At 43.4% G+C, this 22,097-nt stretch overlaps 2 protein-coding genes across 4 annotated transcripts in view; one reads left to right on the top strand and one right to left on the bottom strand.

The window, feature by feature from the left end:
- The window catches only part of COL4A1 (collagen type IV alpha 1 chain), a 121,417-nt gene extending 109,910 nt beyond the window's left edge, over positions 1 to 11,507 (bottom strand). The window contains exon 1 of the mRNA XM_041472308.1: positions 11,377 to 11,507. Coding sequence (XP_041328242.1) covers positions 11,377 to 11,439 — 63 coding nt within the window. The 5' untranslated portion in view covers positions 11,440 to 11,507. The remainder of the gene's footprint in view (positions 1 to 11,376) is intronic.
- A 103-nt stretch (positions 11,508 to 11,610) lies between these two features.
- COL4A2 (collagen type IV alpha 2 chain) overlaps positions 11,611 to 22,097 on the top strand; it is a 139,887-nt gene continuing 129,400 nt past the window's right edge. The window contains exons 1-3 of one of the 3 annotated variants that reach the window (XM_041472307.1): positions 11,611 to 11,720; positions 12,090 to 12,193; positions 12,331 to 12,391. In XM_041472307.1, the coding sequence (XP_041328241.1) occupies positions 12,150 to 12,193; positions 12,331 to 12,391 (105 nt within the window). In that variant the 5' untranslated portion in view covers positions 11,611 to 11,720; positions 12,090 to 12,149. Of the gene's footprint in view, positions 11,827 to 12,089; positions 12,194 to 12,330; positions 12,392 to 22,097 lie in introns of all 3 variants that reach the window. The other 2 variants (XM_041472305.1, XM_041472306.1) reach the window with 2 other exon arrangements.

Below are 22,097 nucleotides of genomic sequence, written 5' to 3'. Positions count from 1 at the left end.
CTCATCATAACATGCAAAGTGCCTTGACTCTTTTACAGTCCCACCCCCTTTTCCCCCTTCCCAAACAAAGGCAGGTAAATAATCAGTCTAAAGAAGCTGATGCTTTCTCCAAAATCAACCCAGTTTTACACTTAATGGTTCACTAAATAATTCCTGCAGCCAGTCAGATATTGAATCATCAGCACCAAAATTTAGTTTAATTACTAATTCCTATCAATTTTATCACTTGATATTGGGCTATCAGGATAATAATAACAATTGGTACTTAGGGAAACACACAAATTATTATCCATCATCAGTGACAACTATGAGATAGGTTAATTATGAATGTACATCATAACTTTGCCTTTAGCATGGTGTGACTCAGATTTAAAAAATGCAGCTTCCATCTAACACTACAAATCTAAGGACAGAAATTCCGCACTTTATACTTTCAAACACAGCAAACAATAGTCACAAGAAACAGATTACTTCACACACAAACTTACAAATTCTGTTTTAGGGAGTGGTCTTGGACAAAAGCTTTACATTTTACCTAACATAACAGAAATTTGTCAGTTGTCCTCAAGTAAAAAAAAAAAACTCATGTAAGAGGTTCATGTTTTAAGCACATCACAACATTCAATTATTTTCAACACTACCTCATAATATAATATGTGCAACTTCACAAAAAATTCTGTTTTCAAGACTGATTTGGTTTGATTTACAGATCTCTGGATTCAGAACTATGAAATATTTTTCTAGACAGCTGAACCACATTTATCAGAAAAGTAGGGGTATTAACCAAAACAATGCCCAACATGACATAATCACATGTGCAGCCTCCCATATCAATCAATTTCACAATTTCCCTTGGACAGTACAGACACACACTGTGCCATGTGCAAACCCCTCCCATGTAATTGCCAATTGCCATGGCACACATCTGAGAGGGTCCAGGAGGAAAACGCAGAACTTTTCACATTTTGGCCATGAAATGTTCAGACTTTAATCTATGATGTTGAATGGGGATTTAGAAAAAACAAAGAATTGCTTGTGAACCATGTGGTACAGGACACCAGTCCAGCTAACATAAACTTGAGCTCCACAGAAGACAATCACTGCTTTGGCATTGCATTAAATTCTACATGCTGTTCTATTTCGCATGTTAAATTGGTTCTACTTAATTATAAGCAACAGGACAGTATTAAAATAAAGGATATTATCGTTTTCACATCGAACAAATATAAGAAGTATTTTGCTGAAATAGAGCCCAGATGTTTGTCAATGCACAGATGTGTCTTATATTGTGCGAATAACTAAAGTTGTGCAGAGAATTGTCAATTTGCAAACTCTGCACCAAAACCATAACGTACCCACTACACAGGGACCATGTAAATGCCATCTCGGGCCTTAACACAGGGTCAGTTAATCTTGATAATATCCTACTTGTGTTTTGCACAGCTGCATTTTCTGCAGGCCTGGCAGCATCCAAAGTAGTGTATCCAGAGGACCAAACAGACCTTTTCCTCTGGCTTTCACATTGCCAAATCAATTCTAGCATCAGCAGCTCCTGTGGTATCAATGAGAAAGTTTTTTTTGGAATGCAAGGAAGGCATTTAGAACAAACACATTTCATTAGATGTATATTTTAGTGTATATATTACCTTTGCAAAGGCTGTGAAAACACAAATACGTATAAGGCAGCCACTTGCCAGGCTTGCTCCTTTAAAGATTTTATTTGAAGGCACTAAAAGGAAAACATGGTTTTTATAATGATAGCACACAGAAGCATTCTCCCAAAACAATCTTTCTAATTTTTGACCTATGCAGTTTTTTGGCTTTGTGCTGTCACCATCATCTTCTTTGGTCTCCTTGATACTCCAGAAAAAAACCTTTCCACATTCACAGCCTCTTTGACTACTCTAAAAAACAATTACATGGAAGCTGAAATTATTAGCAGCTTTGAGGAAATGAGTCTGCAGCTGGCAGGACAGAGGGCACTGAGCTACAATCACTACAAGGTTAGCAGTTGTGTGCCTGCATATCTCAGGGGCTACCATTCAAAGCTTTTCCATGCTCAGGACACATCCAGTCCATTTAAAATCACAAGCTCTGTCCCAACCAAGCACATAATTCCGGGAAAATGCATCAGAAATCAGCATCCATTGTTTGTCTGACCAGTGTGAATCAGAGCACATTTTCAAAGGCATGTTCCCAGAAAGATGGATCTACTTTTCTGCATGATTTGAACTATTATTTTGGCACTCTCGAGGGCATGAGCCGAGACATTATTTAACCCAGTGACTTTAGGCACTGGTACAACATTTGCTGGATCACCAAGGTCCATACTGGGAAGTAAGGTTTAAAATAGCAAGAGAAAGTCACAGACAGTAGGATTACATTGCGTAAGAATTAACAGCACCAGAATCAGTGTCTAAGTCTTGTCTCAGCTGATATTTACCAGTAATGATCACGGAACAGCCCCTGCCAGGCTGGGACTGCTCGAGGGTCCCACAACTGGTGGCAGCAGCCAGGACCAAGAGCCAGCTCCCACAGCTGTTGTCCAGCTAAGCAAAACTTAAGTGCAGGGCTCTAGCACTTAGTTCTTTCCCTTTTTTCTAGCCTTTTGTCATGCCCTGCTTTCTACTCTGGCCCCTGGAGATGCACCATGCAGCCTTGACTCTTCAGAATCACTGTGCCATTAAAAAAAAAAAAAAGATGAGAACATAGACTTCCTAGCATAGTATTAAGCTTTTTACTTTCTTCTCACTTTCATTTATGTCTCTTGCTATTCCCTGTTTTTCTCTAAAAGTGTCCATGTTGATTCCAAAAAATGCAGCTGTTCCTAACAAAGATACAGCCCCAGTCAACACACCTCAGCAAAAAAAAATAATGTTTCAGTAAAAAGTTACTCATAATTTTCTCACATAAAGCTTTTACATTATAAGCACCTACATGGCTTTAGTATTCCTTGCCTATTCGAACAAACTGCTAAAAGCATATGTGTATTTTCAGCTAAAAAATCTTCTGAGTTTTGGCCACAATTAGTGCTGCACATATATCTTGGCTTTATAGCAGCCAGAACTCATCCTTTTTTATTCTGCTAGCAGATAACTGACTTACCATTGCCATAAAAGGGACAAGCTTCAAGTACAATACGAAAATTCCTGGAATGCTTGAATCTACCCTCATGTAGCTGATTTTTCCCTTAATATGTGCACTATGAATGCAAACTATTAATGCACTAATTTCTCTTTAAACTTTTGTTCTAATTCTTGACAGCCCCATCAGTCCATACCAGTGTAATTTTTCAGCCTTATTTGGGTTCCATTACAATCTTAGGATTTGTTTCAATGTTTTTAGATTAACAAACATTTCAACAGAAGTTTTCAGTAGACTAGAAGACAAGTTTTCTTCCACTAGATAAACAAATGGACTAATAAGACCAAAAGACTTACAATATCCAGTCAGCACATAGCTATCCAGTGAAAATGGGCTAATTTGTCCCATCCCTTAGCTACAACTGAAACATTTGTCATGACAAAGAGGAAAAAATAAAATAAAGAACCTTTGTCATTCGGATTCCTGTATACTAAACTAAGAACCCCATAAATCATCTACTAAAAGAGAACAAGCTAATAAAATTATTTATTTTCCACTCACTTAGTGATTATTTGCATGAAAGATTACATACTTCATTATGAATTTCCAATGTGAATTATCTATAGGAAGAATCCTCACGTAAATATGGCATTGATCATTGACTATGATGAATTAGAACTCTTTCTCCCACTAAACCATTTAGAAATGCTCTACCATGTTCATTCCCCAGTGTTAAGACAACATCCACATGTACAAACGACATATTGAGAGGGCATCTTGACTAGAAGAAAAGTTGAAACCTCAGACCTCCCATGTAGCCAGAGAGATTATAAATCCCACAGCAGCTGAGACACACATGGGCAGAGAGAAGGCTGGACACTGGTGTTTAAAGGTAGTAGAAGAGATGAATGTTACTTGCCTCAAATATTTTTTTTTTCAGCAATGCTAGGGAACACCACCAGACTTCTGGCACCTTTCAAGAAAGTTTAACATCTAAACCCGATCTGTGGCTTTCATCTTATCTCAGTGCAGAGATGAACAACAGAGTTCAACAGTTCTTCAAACTGGAGCAACTCAGCACATCTCTTCCACTCCCACTTTTACAGCTTGGCAGGGGTGACAGACTTCACCTAAAAACTTTCTGTTGCCAGTTGTAGCATTTGAAATGTCCTTTAATAAGGTATATGTTATCTACAGACAAGACAATAGATAATTTGTACCACGTGTCAGTCTTCTATAAAAAAACTACATCTCTTCTGAATGCAAATTACCAAACTCACTTGATTTTTAAATAAAATATTCTAGTTTTTCCTACCAATCTCAGTGTATGAAACTAACTATTGGATTTATTTTATAACTCTGATAATATTCTGCTGGTTCCCTCTCAGCCATCTTAAAAATATGCACGTCAAAATGTGGTCTATCACTGCTACATGCAGATGAAAGCCACAAAAAGATGAAAGAAACTTAATTATTACTTTGCAATTTGTTTACTCCACACACTTGACAGCACTTTGTATTTTGTCCTTCACATTGTTCTGTTGAAGAAGCACACCCTTCCTCAGACCCTGCGAGAAAGAGGCTGTCTGCCAGCAGCAGTAAAGGTGAAGGCAGCGGATGCATACAGAGAAAAAAAGCATGGAACACAGCATGATTAGTGATTCTCTTGAATCCATACAAAGAAACCCTTCAGCTTACAAGAAATATCATAAAAGTAGCTGAATAACTTTGATAAAGACACAATTACACACAAATTAAGTTGGTGCATTCATGGCAAATCTTACGCCATTTATTTCAGAACATGTGTGAGAACAGCATACTTTAAATATGAAGGTAGCATTAAAAAAAAATCAAGAAAAAGGAAACCTATCCTTTTCCAGCTCTTCTTTGGCTTCCCTCATTTCATTTTCTGACGTGTCCTTTTAATCATGGGGTTGTAAGGCAAGCCAAGCCAAAAACAGGGAATTTTTTTGCCGGCTGTGAGGGTGACTCATCTCCACTCAAGCAGATTCCCAAGCTGCTGGCTTCCACAGCACCTGCTGTCTGCACCCAGGCCTCAGCACCTTGCACCAGAACTGCACTGATGTCACTGAAACACCCCAGCACACGTATAAAAGCAGGACTACAATTCTCATTGGCACCCATAATTACAGGTTTTCAGATGCTTGATAACTTGGCAAATGAGAGGTGAGAAGGGGTAGTTCCCACCAGCACCACACAAACACCTAAGCTAAGAAGAGCTAATATAATACTGAGGCTTACAATGTTTTTTGCCTATGTTGGAAATATAATGAAAGCAGACCATGTTAAGAGGTTTCCTAAAAAATACATATTTGAGACATTTTGAGATGCCAAAGTGGTAAAAAGTGAGCTGAACATAGTACAGTAGAAGTACAAGGAACTGGAAGCTGAAGTGCTTCTGAACATCTACACTGTACTTTTTTCAATTTAGAAAGTTTATTCAAGCTTCTCCTTCTGTAAGAGGATATGTCAGAGAGACAAGAAGATTAAACAGTCCGTTTTTCATCCCATAACTGTTTGTACATGCCGGAGGGTAAAAAAGGACTAGTTTTTGCACTAGTTATACTGTTTATGAAGAATTCATTTTTCTATTTCTTTACTGTAACTCACCTCAGATTACAACAGCATAATTAGTAATTATGTACTGATAATGTTTTAACTTGTCCTATATTTTACTGACACATTGTCCAAGACACTGCTATATAAAGACTCTTGAAGGGTTAATGCCACATACCTTTCTGATGTATTTTATCACGAAGAATAATTCCAGCCAGTCGCAACCCAGAGAAATCAAAAATTTATCTTCCCACACACATCATTACATTGCAGCAGTACTTTACACCTTCAACTACTCACTAAAGCCACAGGTTGCTCTTCCATTCAGGTCATAGCCGCTGCCCAAATTCTACTCTTTGATCAAATCTTGCAAGGTGTTAAGGTGTTAAGTGTTTATGATGGGAAAGTCAGCGGAAATTCTGGAAAGGGTGTACTATGTAACTTTCAAACACTGATGAAGTAAGTCAATTTATTCTTGTGTAGAGGTTGTTGAATCTTCCTTTGTTTAGTCTAGTTCTATAAAAAGAACAATATTCCTAAGCCTATCCCTAAAGAAGGTTTCTGACATTTTAGAACAATAGTCTAAGCTGCCTGCAGCAGCTGTACTACATTGCTCTACATAATCAGGGCAACTGACAGAATATACATCCAGCATAACCTCAGGCATTATACAAACTAGTGACATCCAGGATTATAAACACCAAGCAGACAAGTTGCAATGAAACATTGCAGTAGTCCTGCAGGCATTTGATACAAACACTCAGAAGCAAAACTTGTGCAGCTTGGGATGACAGTCCATGAACGCACTTGCATATGCTGACACTCAGCAGGTTCAGAGACTGTGCTCACCAACACAGCTGGCAGCAGGCAGGTCTGTGTTTCCAAAATATCCTGCCCTTCTCTCCCTCCTCCAGCACCCTATGGCATAATACTGTAGAAGAAGTGGACAGAGGAAGTTGGCAAAAAGGACAAAAGGTATAAAGACATTCCTTTGGAAGCAAGGAGTCACCAAGCCTGTCCCCTTGTCCCCAGAAGTGCCCAAGCATTTTTCTGTGCACACATATTGAGTAATAACCCCCAACTGCTGGAACAGGTGAACCCATGCCCACCACTCCTCCACTTTCCCAGCAAGCAGTGCTGGCCACAAGCTGGAAGGCCACCCTCCTACCTGCCCATGCTCTAATGACTCTCTCTGGTGCACCCTCAGCCACCCCAGATCTTATACCTCCTCCTGACAAGACATCTTGCTCCAACAGGAAGAAAAGGGAGCACTTGTCTTCTTCCTGGCAGGGGCAACCAAACCCATTTCCTGTTCTTCTCTGAAGCCTTCCAGCCTGAGAGGAGCTTTACTCATCAGAAATCATTTGGGTCTCCCCTTCTGGCCATATTTTCAGAATCAGAGTGACCATATCTCCCTCCTGAATTAACACTTGCTAGGGTTTATTAAATGTGCTCCTGGTATTGTCAAGTTCTTGAGGACATTCAGGGACAAGGGTGTCAGATGGCCTCGGGGTGTCTCAGCAGCAAAGATATGGCAGTCCTAGACACGAACTGCTGCAGAAGGCAGCTGCCCAACCCTGCCTTACTTCATCAGCAAAAGCACACCCAAGTGAAGTGCTACCCATGATTCAGACTCAGTCATACAGCTTCTCTTCAACCACATGCCAAAAGTCCAGGTCATTCTTTTTATCTACTGTAGACTTATGTGCCCTGTACATCTCCATCTCAGTAAATCACATTTTTAAAGAAAAGAGGATAGAAAATTGGTCAGATTAGTTGGAAGCAATTATATTCCTTTTGCTTTTGGCTTCTAACTGTGTGTGTCAGAATGCACTCCCAAATATCATGTAAAAACAGGAGAGGTGATGCAAGGAATGCATGAGGACAGTACAGCAGAGTTGTGTCTGCCTGGCCACATACGGGACCACTCTGTATACAGGGCTTACCCAGGGACAGGAACCTCCTGGCCTCCCACCAGTGCATCCCCAGTTGCCACCACACTCTCAGCTCAAACAGGACTACTGCAATCAGCACTGCCCTTGTGGAAAAATTTATGCATGCTTTTATCACTGTTTTGGCACACATTTCCCTATTAGCTCCATAGAGCTTGCTCTCACTCTGTCCCAGCACCCGTTTCACCAAGACTAAATGCAGAAAAGGGGGATTGGTTGGGAACTTGAAGAGAATGCTAAAAGCACTGCTGGGCAGGGGTGGCCAGGAGAGCTCCTCCCTTCCACCAGTGCTTACATGGCAGCCACTTGTATGGAAGGTGACTCAATCCAGAGTTTGAGTGCAGCTGAAGATCTCGCTGCACTGCATGCAGCACAAGGACCAGCACTGCAGCAGCATGGACAAGGTACTGAGCCATGAAACAGGCATTCCCATGGCACTGTCCACTCTCAACCAAGCAGTACTAATGTTAGGAAACAGACTTTCTCCAAAGGAAATGGCAGCCTGAAGAGTGTCAGAAATGAGGGCCCCTGCAGAGATCCATCAAAACAAGCTTCTCCTGTAACTGTCTCATGGGAGCAGTCTTTTATCCTGACCTGGAAACATCTTAATCTACTGCCCTGTCTTCCACTCTGCTCTCACTGTAACCTGAAAACTAATCTCTGAGAAGAACGCAGAATGGCACAAAAGCCCAAATTAGCTATAAATATAATTTTCATTACAATTTATCAAAATAAAGAACACTAAACTTCCAGTGTCACATCTGGAAGCACCATATTAAATCCACCAGGAGCTGCAGTGGAGCAGCTCCCTCTTTCTGTACTGAAGCACGTGATCGTGACAGTAGCTGGCTCAGGGCTGTCTTTGCTACGTCAAATGCCTCTGTCAGAGCAGTCATTCCAAATCTCCTTGGATGTATTTAATCACAGATATGTCAGAGATAAAAACAATTTTTCACTCTGTCAGCCCTGACAGGCTGCAGAATCACCACCACCAACACATCATGAGCTGCTTCTGTCACACTTGCTTGTGCTCACAGGCATGGATGGTCTCAAGCCTAGAACAACCTCGATGCACATATGAAGAAATATTTACTGTGAGGCTGACTAAGCACTGACACAGGCTGCCTGGAGGGGTTGAGCAGTCTCCATCCTTGGACATATTCAAAACTCACAGAATCACAGAATCACAGAATTTCTAGGTTGGAAGGGACCTTTAAGATCATTGAGTCCAACCCCATGTTCTAACACCTCAACTAGGTCATGGCACCAAGTGCCACATCCAGTCTTTTTTAAAAAAAAACTCAGTGGGACACAGCATTAAGCAGCCTGTCCCTGCTCTGGGCAGGAGGTTGGACTAGATGATCTCCAAGGTGCCCACCACCCTTACCAATTCTGTGAGTAAGGCCATGGTACAATTAATAAGACTATGGCTGCACAACTGCCAACACAGCATTAAGCAGCCTGTCCCTGCTCTGGGCAGGAGGCTGGACTAGATGATCTCCAAGATGCCCACCAGCCTTACCAATTCTGTGAGGAAAAAAAAAAAAAAAAAAAAAAAAAAAAAAAAAAAAAAAAAAAAAAAGACTAGCCAATAAAAACTACTTTGGGGAAGGAAGGAACCAGCATAATTTTTTTTTCCCTGCAGAAAAGTGGTTGCTCCATTTAGTCTGTTGTAAAGAGTACTGCTACAACCTTCATTACCACACAATCTTCTGCTAATACACCTACTCTTTAAATGTAAACAGTGGGAACACGTTCATCTGAGGACAATGTGAGCACTGGGTCAGCTCTGCCCGCTCTCCAAAAGCAGAAGAGGTGCTGCCCAAGTGTAGAGTGCTTCACACCACCCTGCCACAGTCATGCACAGGCATCAGCCCAGCTCAAGAATCTTCTAAGAGCAGCCTCTCGATCACCACCCACACGTGGAATGGTGCAGGCTAACAGCCGTCTCCATCACCTTTTGTGTGGTTGCTAGTGACAGGCAACAGTGTGGAGCTGGGGACAATGCCAGCAGAACGGAATTGATTGAAAGGCCACCCATGTACAGCCAAAGGTTTATCCAAGGCAACAAAACTGCAAGGAGCTCAACTTCCACTGCATACTTGAGTTTTCTGGTGGCACTGACAAGGAACTGGAAATCTGCAGTCAGCTTAACACATAAAGAATGGTTAATTATGGGAATGGCTTCATAATATAACAGCTTCAGGTTACATTTTAAGAAATATTGATTTTAATGGAATAATTTATCCAGCACATTTATCTAGATACTTCTAGAACAGAGCCTCCTCACAGTTGCCACAGAAGACCTCAAATCGTACAACTAATACTAAAGTTTGTATCTTCTTTTAATAAGCACCTCATCCCTACATAGTTTTGGGTCTTTGATTGACAGTCATGGTTCACCCAATGACTTCACTTTACAGCACAATGTGGGAATGTACCTCACAGATAGGTATTTTTATTTCTAGATATACCAAATTCAGAACTCAAATGTAAATTATTTACTTCAAAATACTCTAATTAATTATAATTAATTACAACCTTAAGGGAATACAGTTTAATCAACTTAATGACAAATGCTGGGTGAATTGCCTTAGAGGATTCACCACTGAGTGATTTATTGCAATCACAGTAAGCCTGATATTATCAACCTAGGAGCAACAGACAAGACATTGGAAGTTCAGTGCACTGCTTACTTCAGGTGGTTCAATACATACACACTATCCCACTGGTCACACAGAGGTGTCAAAATTCATTATAGGACTTAATTTCATCTGAAACTGCAGAAAAGCTTAAAATAACTCTTTCCCATACCTCCATTGTTGACTGAAATGTTAATGCAAGATCTTACATTTATAGCAGGAAGCATGACAAAAAGCCATGTGCCTACAGCTACTGAGAAGTTTTCTGCACTCCAGAATTTCATTAATACAGTATCAACCTAACCAAATTCAAGGAAACAAGGAGACACAAAAAGATAACCTATTACAAATTACTGGGTCAGCTGCCCATTACTTAGACGTACAGAAGGAACAGCCCAAATACTTCAGGAGCGCCAGGAAAGAGAGTCCTTTAGACTTAAGGACAGCTAACAGCTATTATCACAGTGATAAAATTAGCTCCCTTAGCAAACCTTTCAGACTACTTGCATGCTTTCGATTTTACAAAGTCTATGCCACAATCTAGTTCCATCCGGAAAGATGCCAAAATTCAGCTTTAACCATTAACATTAGGATCCTTCGCAGTCCCCAGCCTACTGCCCATCGCGGGGGTCAAAGGCAGCGTGCACAGCACTTTGAATCTAAGCAGCCAGCTCTAAACTATTATTCATATAGTGTTTCTTTTTTACTTTTTTTTTTTTTTTTTTTTCACCATGGAAGCACAGCTCGGTACTTTTCAGTCCCGGGTGGGTGCGTGCTTTCTATTCCCTCCCCAGTCAGCGGCGCTCCGTGCCGGGCCGTGGGAGAGCGCTGCGGGGCCCGTCCCCGCCGGACCCCCGCGGCCATCCCCGCGCGGTGCCGGCCGCCCCGCTCTGCTCCGCGCCCGCGGAGAGCCGGCCAGCAGGGACAGCCCCGAGCAGCGGCGGGGCAGCCGGGCATCCGCGCGAAGCCCACCTGGCTGCCCCAGCGCCCCGCGAGCGGAGGCCCCGCGCCGACCTCGCCGGCTCCCGTCCCGTCCCGTCCCGCTCCCGCGGCTCCCCGTGAGAGGGTCCCGCGTGTGCACCCGATCGCGCAGCCCGAAGGAGCCGCCCCCGCGTACTCACCGCGGCGGACACGGCGCTGAGCTCGGCGCTCAGCAGCAGCCCGAAGCCCAGCCAGAGCCGCATGCTGCCGCGCACCGCACCGCGCCGTCGGTCCCTGGGCGGCGGGACGCCGGCGACTCAGAGTGGGGCTCCGCGGGGCCGGCCCCACATGCGCGTCTCTTCCCTCCGTCGCGGCCGCGGCGCTTGCAATGCCTCGGGGGCGAAGGACTCGACTCGTCGTACACGATGGGCGGTGGCAGCCCCCCCTCTCCTCCCCTCCGGGCGGGGACCCTGGGAGGGCGCAACCTCGCCCGCTCCCGTTCCCCGCTGGCCGCAGTTCTTCCGCCTCCTCGTCCCCGCCGCGGGTGTGTGGTGGGCCGCGGGGGGCGGAGGTGGGAGGCGCGCTGCTTCCTCGCCGCACACCGCCGCGGCCGCCCGGGAGGGCACGGTACGGCAGCGCGGCGCGCAGCGGTGCGGAGCGGGCGGCGGAAGGGGCCGGGGCAGGGCCGGGGGCGCTGGCTCCGCACGGCCCGTCGGGGTCCGCGCCCCGCGGGTGGCTGCGCGCCGGGAGACGCCGCTCTGGCGCGGGGAGCGGCGCGACAGCCCTCTCTGCTCCGGATCGGAGCCCGGCCCGGCCGGTGGGGCCGCTCCCTGCTCCGGCAGCGGCGTCGCCGAGCCCGGAGACCTCCGGCGGGAGGAGCGGCGTTACTAGCGGGCTCTTCTCTGCCTTGCAGGGGTGGCCGTCCGGCGGGAGGGAGCCCTGAGCCGAGCCCCCGGCCGGGGAAGGAGCGAAAATGGACATCTCGCAGCTTCCCAGTGCACGTATTTTCCTTTGTCAGTAAGTAATTCCGCTCCTTAGGCTTTTGGAAATAACTTTTTTAAAGTCGTATTGTCACCTTTAACTGCAGAGCGTTATCACGTGCTTGTTTTGCACTAGCTTAAAACAATATCGTCCTTATTCACCTTTCCCTGCAGGGATACGGGGCTTTTGCTGATCCTGATGGAAGTTGTGCTGTCAGCCGTCAAAGTGGACGCTGTAAGTAAAACATCTTCTGACTTTTACTGAGGAGAGAAGAGGAGAAAAAAGCAGGTTCCTTGGTACCAATAAGTGAGGAACTGTGTTTTTCTTGCCAGATAGCTTATCTATCTTTCTGTTAAAAGAAACAAGTAACAAATCATCTTAGCAAGCCTTACAGATTGCTGTCTTCAACAAAATTATGTTCAGCAGAGAAGCATAATGCTTCAAGTGTCAGGTGTTTGAAGTATTCCACTGTTAATTTTGCTCTAATTGGGTAATTTGTTAAAACAATAGTGAAACAAACCAAACAATTTCTTTATTTTTGTGAGAAACACACCAAAAATGCAGTGCTGAAGATACCAACAAGTACTTTGGTAAAGTTAACCTGCAGGTGAAATGTCTTCATTTACATACAAACCTCAACTGAGGACTGTGAAGCTTATTTCTACAAGTCAGAGTTTATAAACAAATTGTTGTTTAAATTAAATTGTTAAATCCAAAAATTGATGTTATGTACCATATAGGCGGTTGCAGCTGTCTACCTGAGTTGTTGATATAAGCAGACATTACCAAACTCCTGCATCATTGTCACAAGGATGTGAAAACTGTGAGAGATAATGCATAAGAGAGTATGCATTAAAAAATAGGCAATATTTGCCTGTTACAAAGCTTGGTGAGTTTAATGGAAAGATTGTCATTAATGGGAATAGATTTTGGATCAGGCCTGAATATAGGAGGCTGAGGTTGGTAGGCTTGGCTTGTGGCTGCATTTATTGGTCAGCCACAAGTGTGGGTAAGGCTCTGTGGTCATTTGCTAGTGGGACCTTGATTACATATTTTCAAAAGCTATATTTTAATTCTACTGTCTGCAGCTCTATGACTTTCCATTCCATATAGACGTGTGATGATAGGCCAGATCTCTGATGGGATGGCATCCCGTGTTAAGGAATGGGAAATACCATGTTAAGGAATGGGAAATACCGTGTTAAGGAATGGGAAATACTGTGTTATGGAATGGGAAACACTAGGGCTGTTGCAGCAGGTGTTGTGACACAGGATAATCCTGCACTCTGGCTGCAGTTGGCATGTAGCGCTTGCCATCAGCCTGCGTGGATGGTTGATCTCTCCACATCGTGCCTGAGCAAGGGCTGTCTGGCTGGGGACCCACAGCCCTGTGGGAAGGGACAGGAGCAAGAACCTTACGTGTCATGTGCTGCTTCTCTTTGCCTCATTTAGATACAAACATTGTTCTGCTGCATAGTGCTGAATGGATGATAAAATTACCATGTGCTACTGAAACCAGAGCAGGCTGGTGATAACTGCAATTGTTTTATGCCCATTAATGATACCACTGGGATCAGTTGACATAAACCAGTGGCATTATGACTCTTCTTCTATGAAGTTGTGTTGTAGTGTGCATAGCATGATACCTGAGTTTTAACTATAGCATGGACTAGTTCATTCTCCTTCGTGTTCTTACAGTAGACTGCAGGCTGTGGTGTTAAAATAGAGGTATACTGAAGAGGTGTTCCAGAGATCTCAGTTAATGCATGCAGTCTGATCATGGCTGCTTGAATCTCCACATGCTGGTTTTCCCAGAGAATCTTGAAAGACTAAATTGGCTTGCTTGAAGGTTTAATTTCTCAGATTTAGTAGTTCCTAAGGTGGCGGCTGTATAGGAGATGAAACACTCCAGTGAATGTGAATGGGGAAGTCTGGTCATGTTTCCATGAAAAATTGAGCTGCACTGCCACCACAGTATTTACCCTATTTTCCACTCATATGCTGCTTCCTTCCCTTGGTCAGCCCAGGCCTTTCTGTAGTTGTGTGGTGAGCTGAATTGGAAAATTCCTTGTTTGTACTAATCACTACCCCAAAAAAGAAGAGGGGTGAGAGCTAACTTTATCCTGGGTCAGATCATCACTTGTATTCATAGAAACTTGGGCTGGCATGGGGTTGGAAGCAGGCAGCTGGGGGTGGGAGGAGGGTTGGGCTTGCTCCTTGCAGTGACCGCTCTGGTCAAATGTGTTTGTGAAGTGACAAAGTGGGTGTCAGCAGGAAGCAGCAGCACCTGAATAATTGCCAAAGTTGCTGGCAGTCATATTCTTTGTATTATAATCCTGTTTGTCACACTGAATCTTCTCCTATTTGTTACGCAGATCAATTGCTAATGTTATGAAGTGTTTTATGAGCTTGAATTAAAAAAACTGCTATGACTTATTAGAGTCTGTAGGACCAGGTCTTAAAAGTCATGGTTCTGCCTGTAATGAGACAGGCAGAGCTGCTGACTTTGACAGCCATATATATGTGAATGAGTTACTGCTACTGGACATAAGTGGTGTTGAATAGAAAAATTGCACATAGGAAGAAATTCGTGGGAAATCAAAGGAAAGAGGGAGAGAGGAAGAGCGAAACTCAGAGAGTTTGACTGAATTTGTTGCGTGGCAGGCTGCTGCTGGCTGTTGGGGAGACGGATGTTTTTCAGAAGAAAAAGAAATGAGAGGAGGAAAAAGAAGGTGGATGTTTAGGATATCAGAGAACTGGGAGAGAAAAAAAATGGTGTCTCTGGCAAGAGGAGAGGATGCTGGTTGCAGGCTTGAAGAACTAAGGAAGAGGAGTCCCTGAATGGAAGTGCCAGGACAGACAGCCAAATGGAGTGGATCAGGCACAGTTATCTTTAGTGCTCTTTGGCGTACATTGGATAGTGATGTTAGAGGCCTCAAATAACTTTGGAACTACTCTGAATTGTAGATTTAATAATTCACATAGCTTAAATAAAATTAAGTAATATTAGCTACCTGAAGTTCAACTACATTTACAGATTTCTTCTCCCTTTCTGTCCCTGCTAATGCATTACATCAAAAATATAGTTATTGGGTATTTTTTTCTCTTCATAGACAATGTATCTTCTGCTAATCCTGATTTTTTTTCTTTTGTCTTCCAAAAAAATCACTTTTCCCTAAGTAGTTTTGTAACATTTGATTACTTTATTGGTGTTCTCTTAGTATATTTTTTAACGCCTCTAACAGAAGTTACTTTTTTTCCAAGTTATATTCAGGTGAGAGCAATAGAATCCCAGGAAAGAAGGAAATAACTGTCAGATCAAAGAAGGAAAATTGAGAAAGAATAAGTTTGAGTAACATCTGCAAAAATAACAGCAAGTAACAGATCACAACTGTCATTATAACAGCAGACCGTATATAGATATGTAGAAAGAAAACAGTTGAAGTAGTGCATGAGATATAATTCTCTTCACTTCTGTGAGATTTTAAGGGGATATATCATGGAGGAAGTCATCAAGTGGGAGAAGCAATAAGTCTTTAAAAGAGAAAATAAAACCAACACTACTATCTACTACTTCTGTTGGTTTTGTCGTGAAATTAGATTGCTGACCTGAGGGCCTAAGTTATTGCTCTGAGTTAAAATGTGTCAATGCTCTGGGCTATCTCACATCCAGGTTTTCCCAGATGTGTCCTGTTTTATTCCATCTGGAAAGTTTTGTCTGGTTGAAACCGGAGCACTTTTTACATTAACACAGGATTTCCAGGCTAAAGAAGCCAGGGTGGAGTAATCACTTGGCCCATCCTGCTTAATGTGTCTTCTGCAAATGTAGGCACTGGGTCACAGTGTGATAAATGTGATAAGGGAGGCATACTGCCTCCCTTATCCCTCAGACCACTGAGGTGGTCTAGAAAGGAGGCATCAATCTGATGTATTGATTTCATCTGCCACATTACTTACTTGCTACATGCAAAGTGAATCCACCTCTTCCTGGAAACACCAGGCTGCCTACCTGTGGGCTGCTTCAGAAATAGCCTAGGAGATTTCCCCCAAGAAGGTACACTGCAATCCTAATTTAGAACAGCTTCATTTGAGGTGTATCCACACTGACAGACATGGCTTATTTATATCTGATTAAATAAGTGTATAGTTGGGTTCATCTTTGAGTATGAGAGGTGTTCCGTAAGAAAATCAGACAGAATAATGATACCTTGACAAAATCACTAGCATTTTGGGGACCCTCCTAGCACATCTCATTGCTTTATTCAAAATTTCTTTGAACCCTGGAAGAATCATTGTGTGGTTTAGAGAGGACTCTTTCCATGTTCAGTCATGGAGCTGACAGGGAGGGGCAGCTCTCTTAAAGAACTGTGAGAAATTCAGAATCCTGAATGAAGGAGGGGGCAGCTGCCTAAGGCAAAGCCGCTCATTTTCACTGCCATCAACAGCCATGTCTTGGTCTGGCAGTGCTGTTTCGATGCTGAGGGTCACAGAGTTTGTATCATATTGTGGACAGGCAGCAGGATGGCTGCCCAAGTGGGAATTTATTTATGCATTTTAAGAGCCATGACTTCTCCCATCAACATCATATGATGCCAGACAGACAAGCACATTCACAGCCAGTATTGCACACATGGAAATGTAGTCATGGTTGATAGCTTTGAATTCCTTATTTTTGGTCCCTCCTTTCTTGGGTGCTGTCTGCTCCACTCATCAGTAAGAGAGTCTTTTCCTTATTGCTCTTGAAATTCTTCCTTGAAATTCTTTTTTTTTTTCTGCCATGCCTATGAAACTGATACTGATTCTAATTTACTAATTAATCATTCTTTCTTGAAAGATTTCTTTAAGAGTCATTTGTTCTATGTCTGTGTGGAAAAAATTAGAGAGTCTCTTCTTTCTATACAGTCATATCCTGTATAAGTGAATCAAGTTATTCATGCAAGGACAAGACAGGTTACACCAAAAGCAAAATATTGTATCTGCCTGAAGTTAGTGATGATGAGGAAGAGTTTCTTGCATGTGTCCATGTTTTTTGAGCTCTCTGTACAAAGTCACATATAGGTTCTTTACCTACTTTTTCTTCTTTATAGATCAGAACTATAGATCAAAGAATACTATAATATAGTCGAGTTAATTCTATCTTGTTGAGTTATTAACTAGCATATCATATGTCATGCTGCATTTGGTAGCAGAATAGACAGAGTTCTGTCAGCCTCCCAGAATTCTCAGAGTTAAAATGTTGATACTGAGAGACAAGAACCTTGACAAGGTAAACTGTCATGTAATAAAATGATCTTGTTGTTTCTTCACCTGACTCTGAAAGTAGCTGAAGTGGTTTCAGAAATTCAGCATTGCTTTTCCTTGAGCTTTTAAGGTAGGACATCTGGGTTTTATTGTGTAGTAATTTTACCACAGGAAGCCTTTATGCATTATGATACTAAACTATCATGTATTTTTAAAATTTTTTAATTCTGCACAAAAAATTATTTGTAGGTCTAAATATATTTGCCTTACTCAGAATGTAAAGCTGCATTGTGGCTTATTCAGTTATACTATAAGCAAACACATTTGTTATAAATATTTCCACTCAGTAGCTCAGAGCACATTTTGTGTTAGTGTTGGGTTTGGGGTTTTTTTGCAGTAATACATTTCTTGTTTGAGACCAGATTATTCTTAATTACTTCTTTGCTTTTGTTTTGACAAGCCAAAAGTTGGCCAAGGAGTGGAACATTCTTCATATTGTACTGATCCAAGATCTGAGAGTTCAATGTTAATTTAGTAGCTTACATAGTTTTGCCTAAGAAGGTAGCTTATCTTGCTTTATTCCCAGTGCCCTGTTTGCTCCTCAGGAGTAAAAAACACAGTGAAATTTGCAGAGTTTCCTGATGTTTATCAACAGTTATTTTCTTTAAAATGGCAGCACCTAGTTGATAGCAGCAGTTGACTCAGCTCACAGTGAAAGTATGTGATCTTTATCATGCAAACATTTCTGAGTGACCAAGGACCAACACTGTTGGTTTCCACGTGCCCTTTTTTGTCCATTTGGAAGCTGAAGGTGCTGGTTTGATATGAAGAAAGATCCTTGTTTTCACACCCTAGAAACAATGTGTAGCAAGGAAAAATGCTCTCACAGTTCATGAGCAAACTTGCATTTGCGTGATTAATTTTCCCTACTTCAGCAGAATCATGTTTTTGTTGCAGTTTCCCCTCTTTGACAGTCAGTGCTTGACTAGGCTGCTGCATCTTCTGAACACACCTGGTTTTGTGCTGTCTTTCAGTTTCTGCCTTTACTTTTGTGCTTCCCAGGAATGAGGGGTGATGTGGTTGTGGATTGGGCAGCAGCAGAGTGGGCTGCCAGAGGGGAGCCAAGAGGATGGGACCACGGACAGGGTGGGGAGGTGGACAGGAGGACCTGTCCCTCCAGCGGGTCCAGGTGGTCACCAGGGGCAGACACAGCCCTGGAGGGCAGGGCAGGGCCATGGGGATGGAGTCAGGCAGAGCCAGGCTGGGGTATTTGCCCACAGGTGGAGGAGGTTGGGGTGGCCTGGCACAGGCATGGCTGACCACAGCTCGGGTCAGCACCGAGGCCCAGCATTCGGCCGAGCTCCCAGGCTGCTGGCAGGCCAAGGGGGAAGCCCCACTGCTCACAGCCCTTTTCCCACACAGCTCATTTCACACCGCTCTGGGAGCGCAGCTGCACCCGGAGCTGGCCCTGCGCCCGGTGAGCAGACCCGGGGCTCCCCTGGGGTGGGATGGGGGAGCCAGCCTGAGGCAGAGGCAGCCAGCAGGTCCTGGTGCAGCCCAGCTGGCTGCAGGGAGGCCAGGAAGCTGGAAAAGCAGATGTGTAAGTTTCAAATTTGTGGCAATTTTACAGAAATCAACATGTTTTTAGGAGGAACAGAATTTAAAAATTGACCAGAGCCTTCTGTATTAATTGAAAGGGCAGCATCATTTGGTATATCTCTCCAGGAACAGTTCCTCAACAGGGGACTTTTTGTCAAGAAAACCCCCTGATTTCCAATATAAATTTACTAACAAGTTTTATTTTTGTTTTAGAAACATGAGATCAGAAGAACATTTAGATCATATCAGTTACCAAGGATGCACGCTTACTGGGATATTTCAGGCATCCTATTTATTTGTAAATGATCCCGACCTTTATTTTGAAGTAGCTTTCTGAAGTTAGCAAGTAAAGATCATTCAGATAAATAGGACTTGGCTTATTTTTGGCAGGTCCTAGCTGCAGATCTTACCCACACCTCTTCTCACTATTGGATGATGCAGCCAAATAATAAATGCTTTATTCCAAGTATACTTTTCCTTTATAGTTCACCAGACCCTTAAAGGTCTGACCAAAATTACTTGCATATATAATCAGGCTGTATACAGAAAAGTAATGCTGGGCAAAGTGAAATATTTTGCATACAGCACATTCATTTTGTTCTACAATTGGAGTTTTTTGGGGTTTTGGTGGGTTTTTTGTTGTCTTCTAGTTTGTGTCATTATAAAACAACTAACTGCCTCGGGTTTAAGCCATGTCACAAAGCACAACTCTGAGCTCCTGAGTTTTTACATCCAATGAAGCTCTGGGACCTTGTGTACCTGCCACTGCTGCCTGAGCAGTGTGGCTGTCCTTCTGTCCATCCTCTGGAGGCTGCATTTCCTGGCTCAACACAGAGCTGACCCCCTTGGTGCACACCCCAGCCTCCTGTGGAAACACAGGCTTGGAAACAAACCAGCTGTTCATCAGAGATAAAAAGAAGGAAAGAAGCCATCTGTACAAATTGTCAATTCTCTGCCTGTACCACATGGGTCTCCGTTGTCAGGTCCTGCCCATGCTTGTAGGGAGCAGAATATTTTTCCAAGGTAGGGACGGGAAACTGGGAAAGCTTTGCAGGCTTTCCCTGTCGCCCTGGTGTGTGTCTTGCTCTCAGCAAAGTGTTGGCTCCTGCTGCTCCATCTGTGCAGTCGCCGGGCATGCCTCATATGGATGAGGAAAGGCATTCCCACATTCAAGCTGCAGCCTCACTGACCCCGTGTAATTGACGTTCAGACACCTGGTCTGAGTCTCACGGCATCCTGAACACATGTACCGAGACCCCAGGGTGCAATTCCGGGAGGAGAGCGGAGCTGCTTACGAGGGCTGCCGGAGTGTCCTGGGCTGAGCCTCGGCAAGGGAGTGGGCAGAAAGGAATGCCGCTCCCGCGCAGGGCTGGGAATAGCCGCTGGGGCCACGGAGCATGGGAAGCCTGCATATCTCCCCAAGCCAGCAGCCAGAGAAACAGTCTGCTGGAAACAGCCCAAACCTCTCTGCATGAAACTTAGGAAATCTTAAGTGACACTGGCTGGAAGAAGGATGTGAATGGGGAAATGTAAGCATTTTTCTTGCAGTGTGGGGCTGAGGCTACATTTCCACCAGGTGCTTTGCAGGTTTGTGGTACGAATAAGTGTGAAGAAGTCGGTGTCAAGTTGTCCAAATCTTTTGTCCTCAGTACGTGCCCAGGAGGTAGCCAGCACATCTGTTATCTCTTAACTCACTCAGGCACAGAGGCTGCTTCCTCTCTGGCTGTGTCCCTTACAGTAAACCGCAGAGTCCCAGGTGTATTCTCTGCCTTGTGGTCAGTTGGCACAGTCTGTCCATGTCCATAACAGCAATAGCCTTCTCAGTTTCCAAAACAGGGTGGCCCCTTAGAGACTGCCTCTGTTCCTTACATTATGCTGACTCCTGCACCATGGCCAAAACTGTCTTTGCAAGCAAAGCAAGTGAAAGCTTCCTAGCCCAAACTGCAGGCATTCATGAGGCCATTTGGACAGCTAAATGGCACAGATGGGGCACAGGGCTCCTTAACACATTATTACAGACGTAGAGCATGTGTGCCTCAGACTCACATCGACTGGCTGGAAATCAGGGCCCACTCTCATTTCTCAGATGCATCATTGTATTGGGGAGTTTTACCAGAGTAAGAATGGCATAAAAGAACTGAGCAGCACTGTCGCCCATTTGAATAGGAAATTTGTGCTAGGGAAGACCCAAACCCTTCCTGATAGCTTTGTTTTAAGCTTTATGTGGTGATTCATGGCATTTTCATGCCTTATCTGTTGATATTTTGCTTCACATAAGCAAAATAAAGGACAAAAATAAGCATATAGGAAGCTGTGACTGGCAACAGGTCACAAGTCAAATTGCAAAAGCAGAGGTATCAAAAAACTATTTACTCATCCTCTGTGCCATGCCTAAGTGTTAGGAAAAGTAGTCCTTCCCAACAAAAGGAAAGTGACTAGAATATTTAGCAGTTAGCTACATACTTGTTTTCTGGTGGCTTATGTTGAACATCCCAGCTGCACCCTAATCTGTTCTGGAGTGTCAACACTGCAGTGCATTTTCTTCAACTGTCCCACTCTCCAGAGGGCTTTTCCAGGGAATAGGTGAGGGGCATGGCAAAAATGTGCTCTTTTACCTTGTGGTTTTAGAATGCAGTCAAGAACAGATGAATAGTAGAAGGGAAGGGTTTTAATTGTCCTCATTTGATGTGAACTGGGGTTTGCCAGTTGTCAGTCACACAATGCCAGCTTCCAGTCTAGGTTTCTTTCTTACTTTTCTATTCCACTTCTTTCCTATGGCAAGAGGTTTTTATTTCTTTGTAAATCACAGCCTTGCTGCCTTAGCTATTAGGCTACTGCCTGGAAAAAAAAAAAAAAAGTCTACTATAAGATCATCTGTTTAGCTTTTACATTGCTCTTAGAGAATGAGAGAACTTTGTGAGACTCCATCCCTTCAGTGATCTAGGGACTAAAATGATCAGTATCCCTTTCTTTTGAGTAAACAGACTTAATTAGACTCAAAAAGAGTGAAATATAGTACTGTTTTTACACAACAAACTGTCTATACCTGAATCCCTTTTAATAAATTATTATTTAAATAAACTTATATGGTTGATGGACT

This window comes from Pyrgilauda ruficollis, unplaced genomic scaffold, assembly GCF_017590135.1.
Source record: "Pyrgilauda ruficollis isolate IOZ18807 unplaced genomic scaffold, ASM1759013v1 scaffold29, whole genome shotgun sequence".
Lineage (NCBI taxonomy): Eukaryota > Metazoa > Chordata > Aves > Passeriformes > Passeridae > Pyrgilauda > Pyrgilauda ruficollis.
This window is presented reverse-complemented; position numbering and strand designations above follow the sequence as displayed.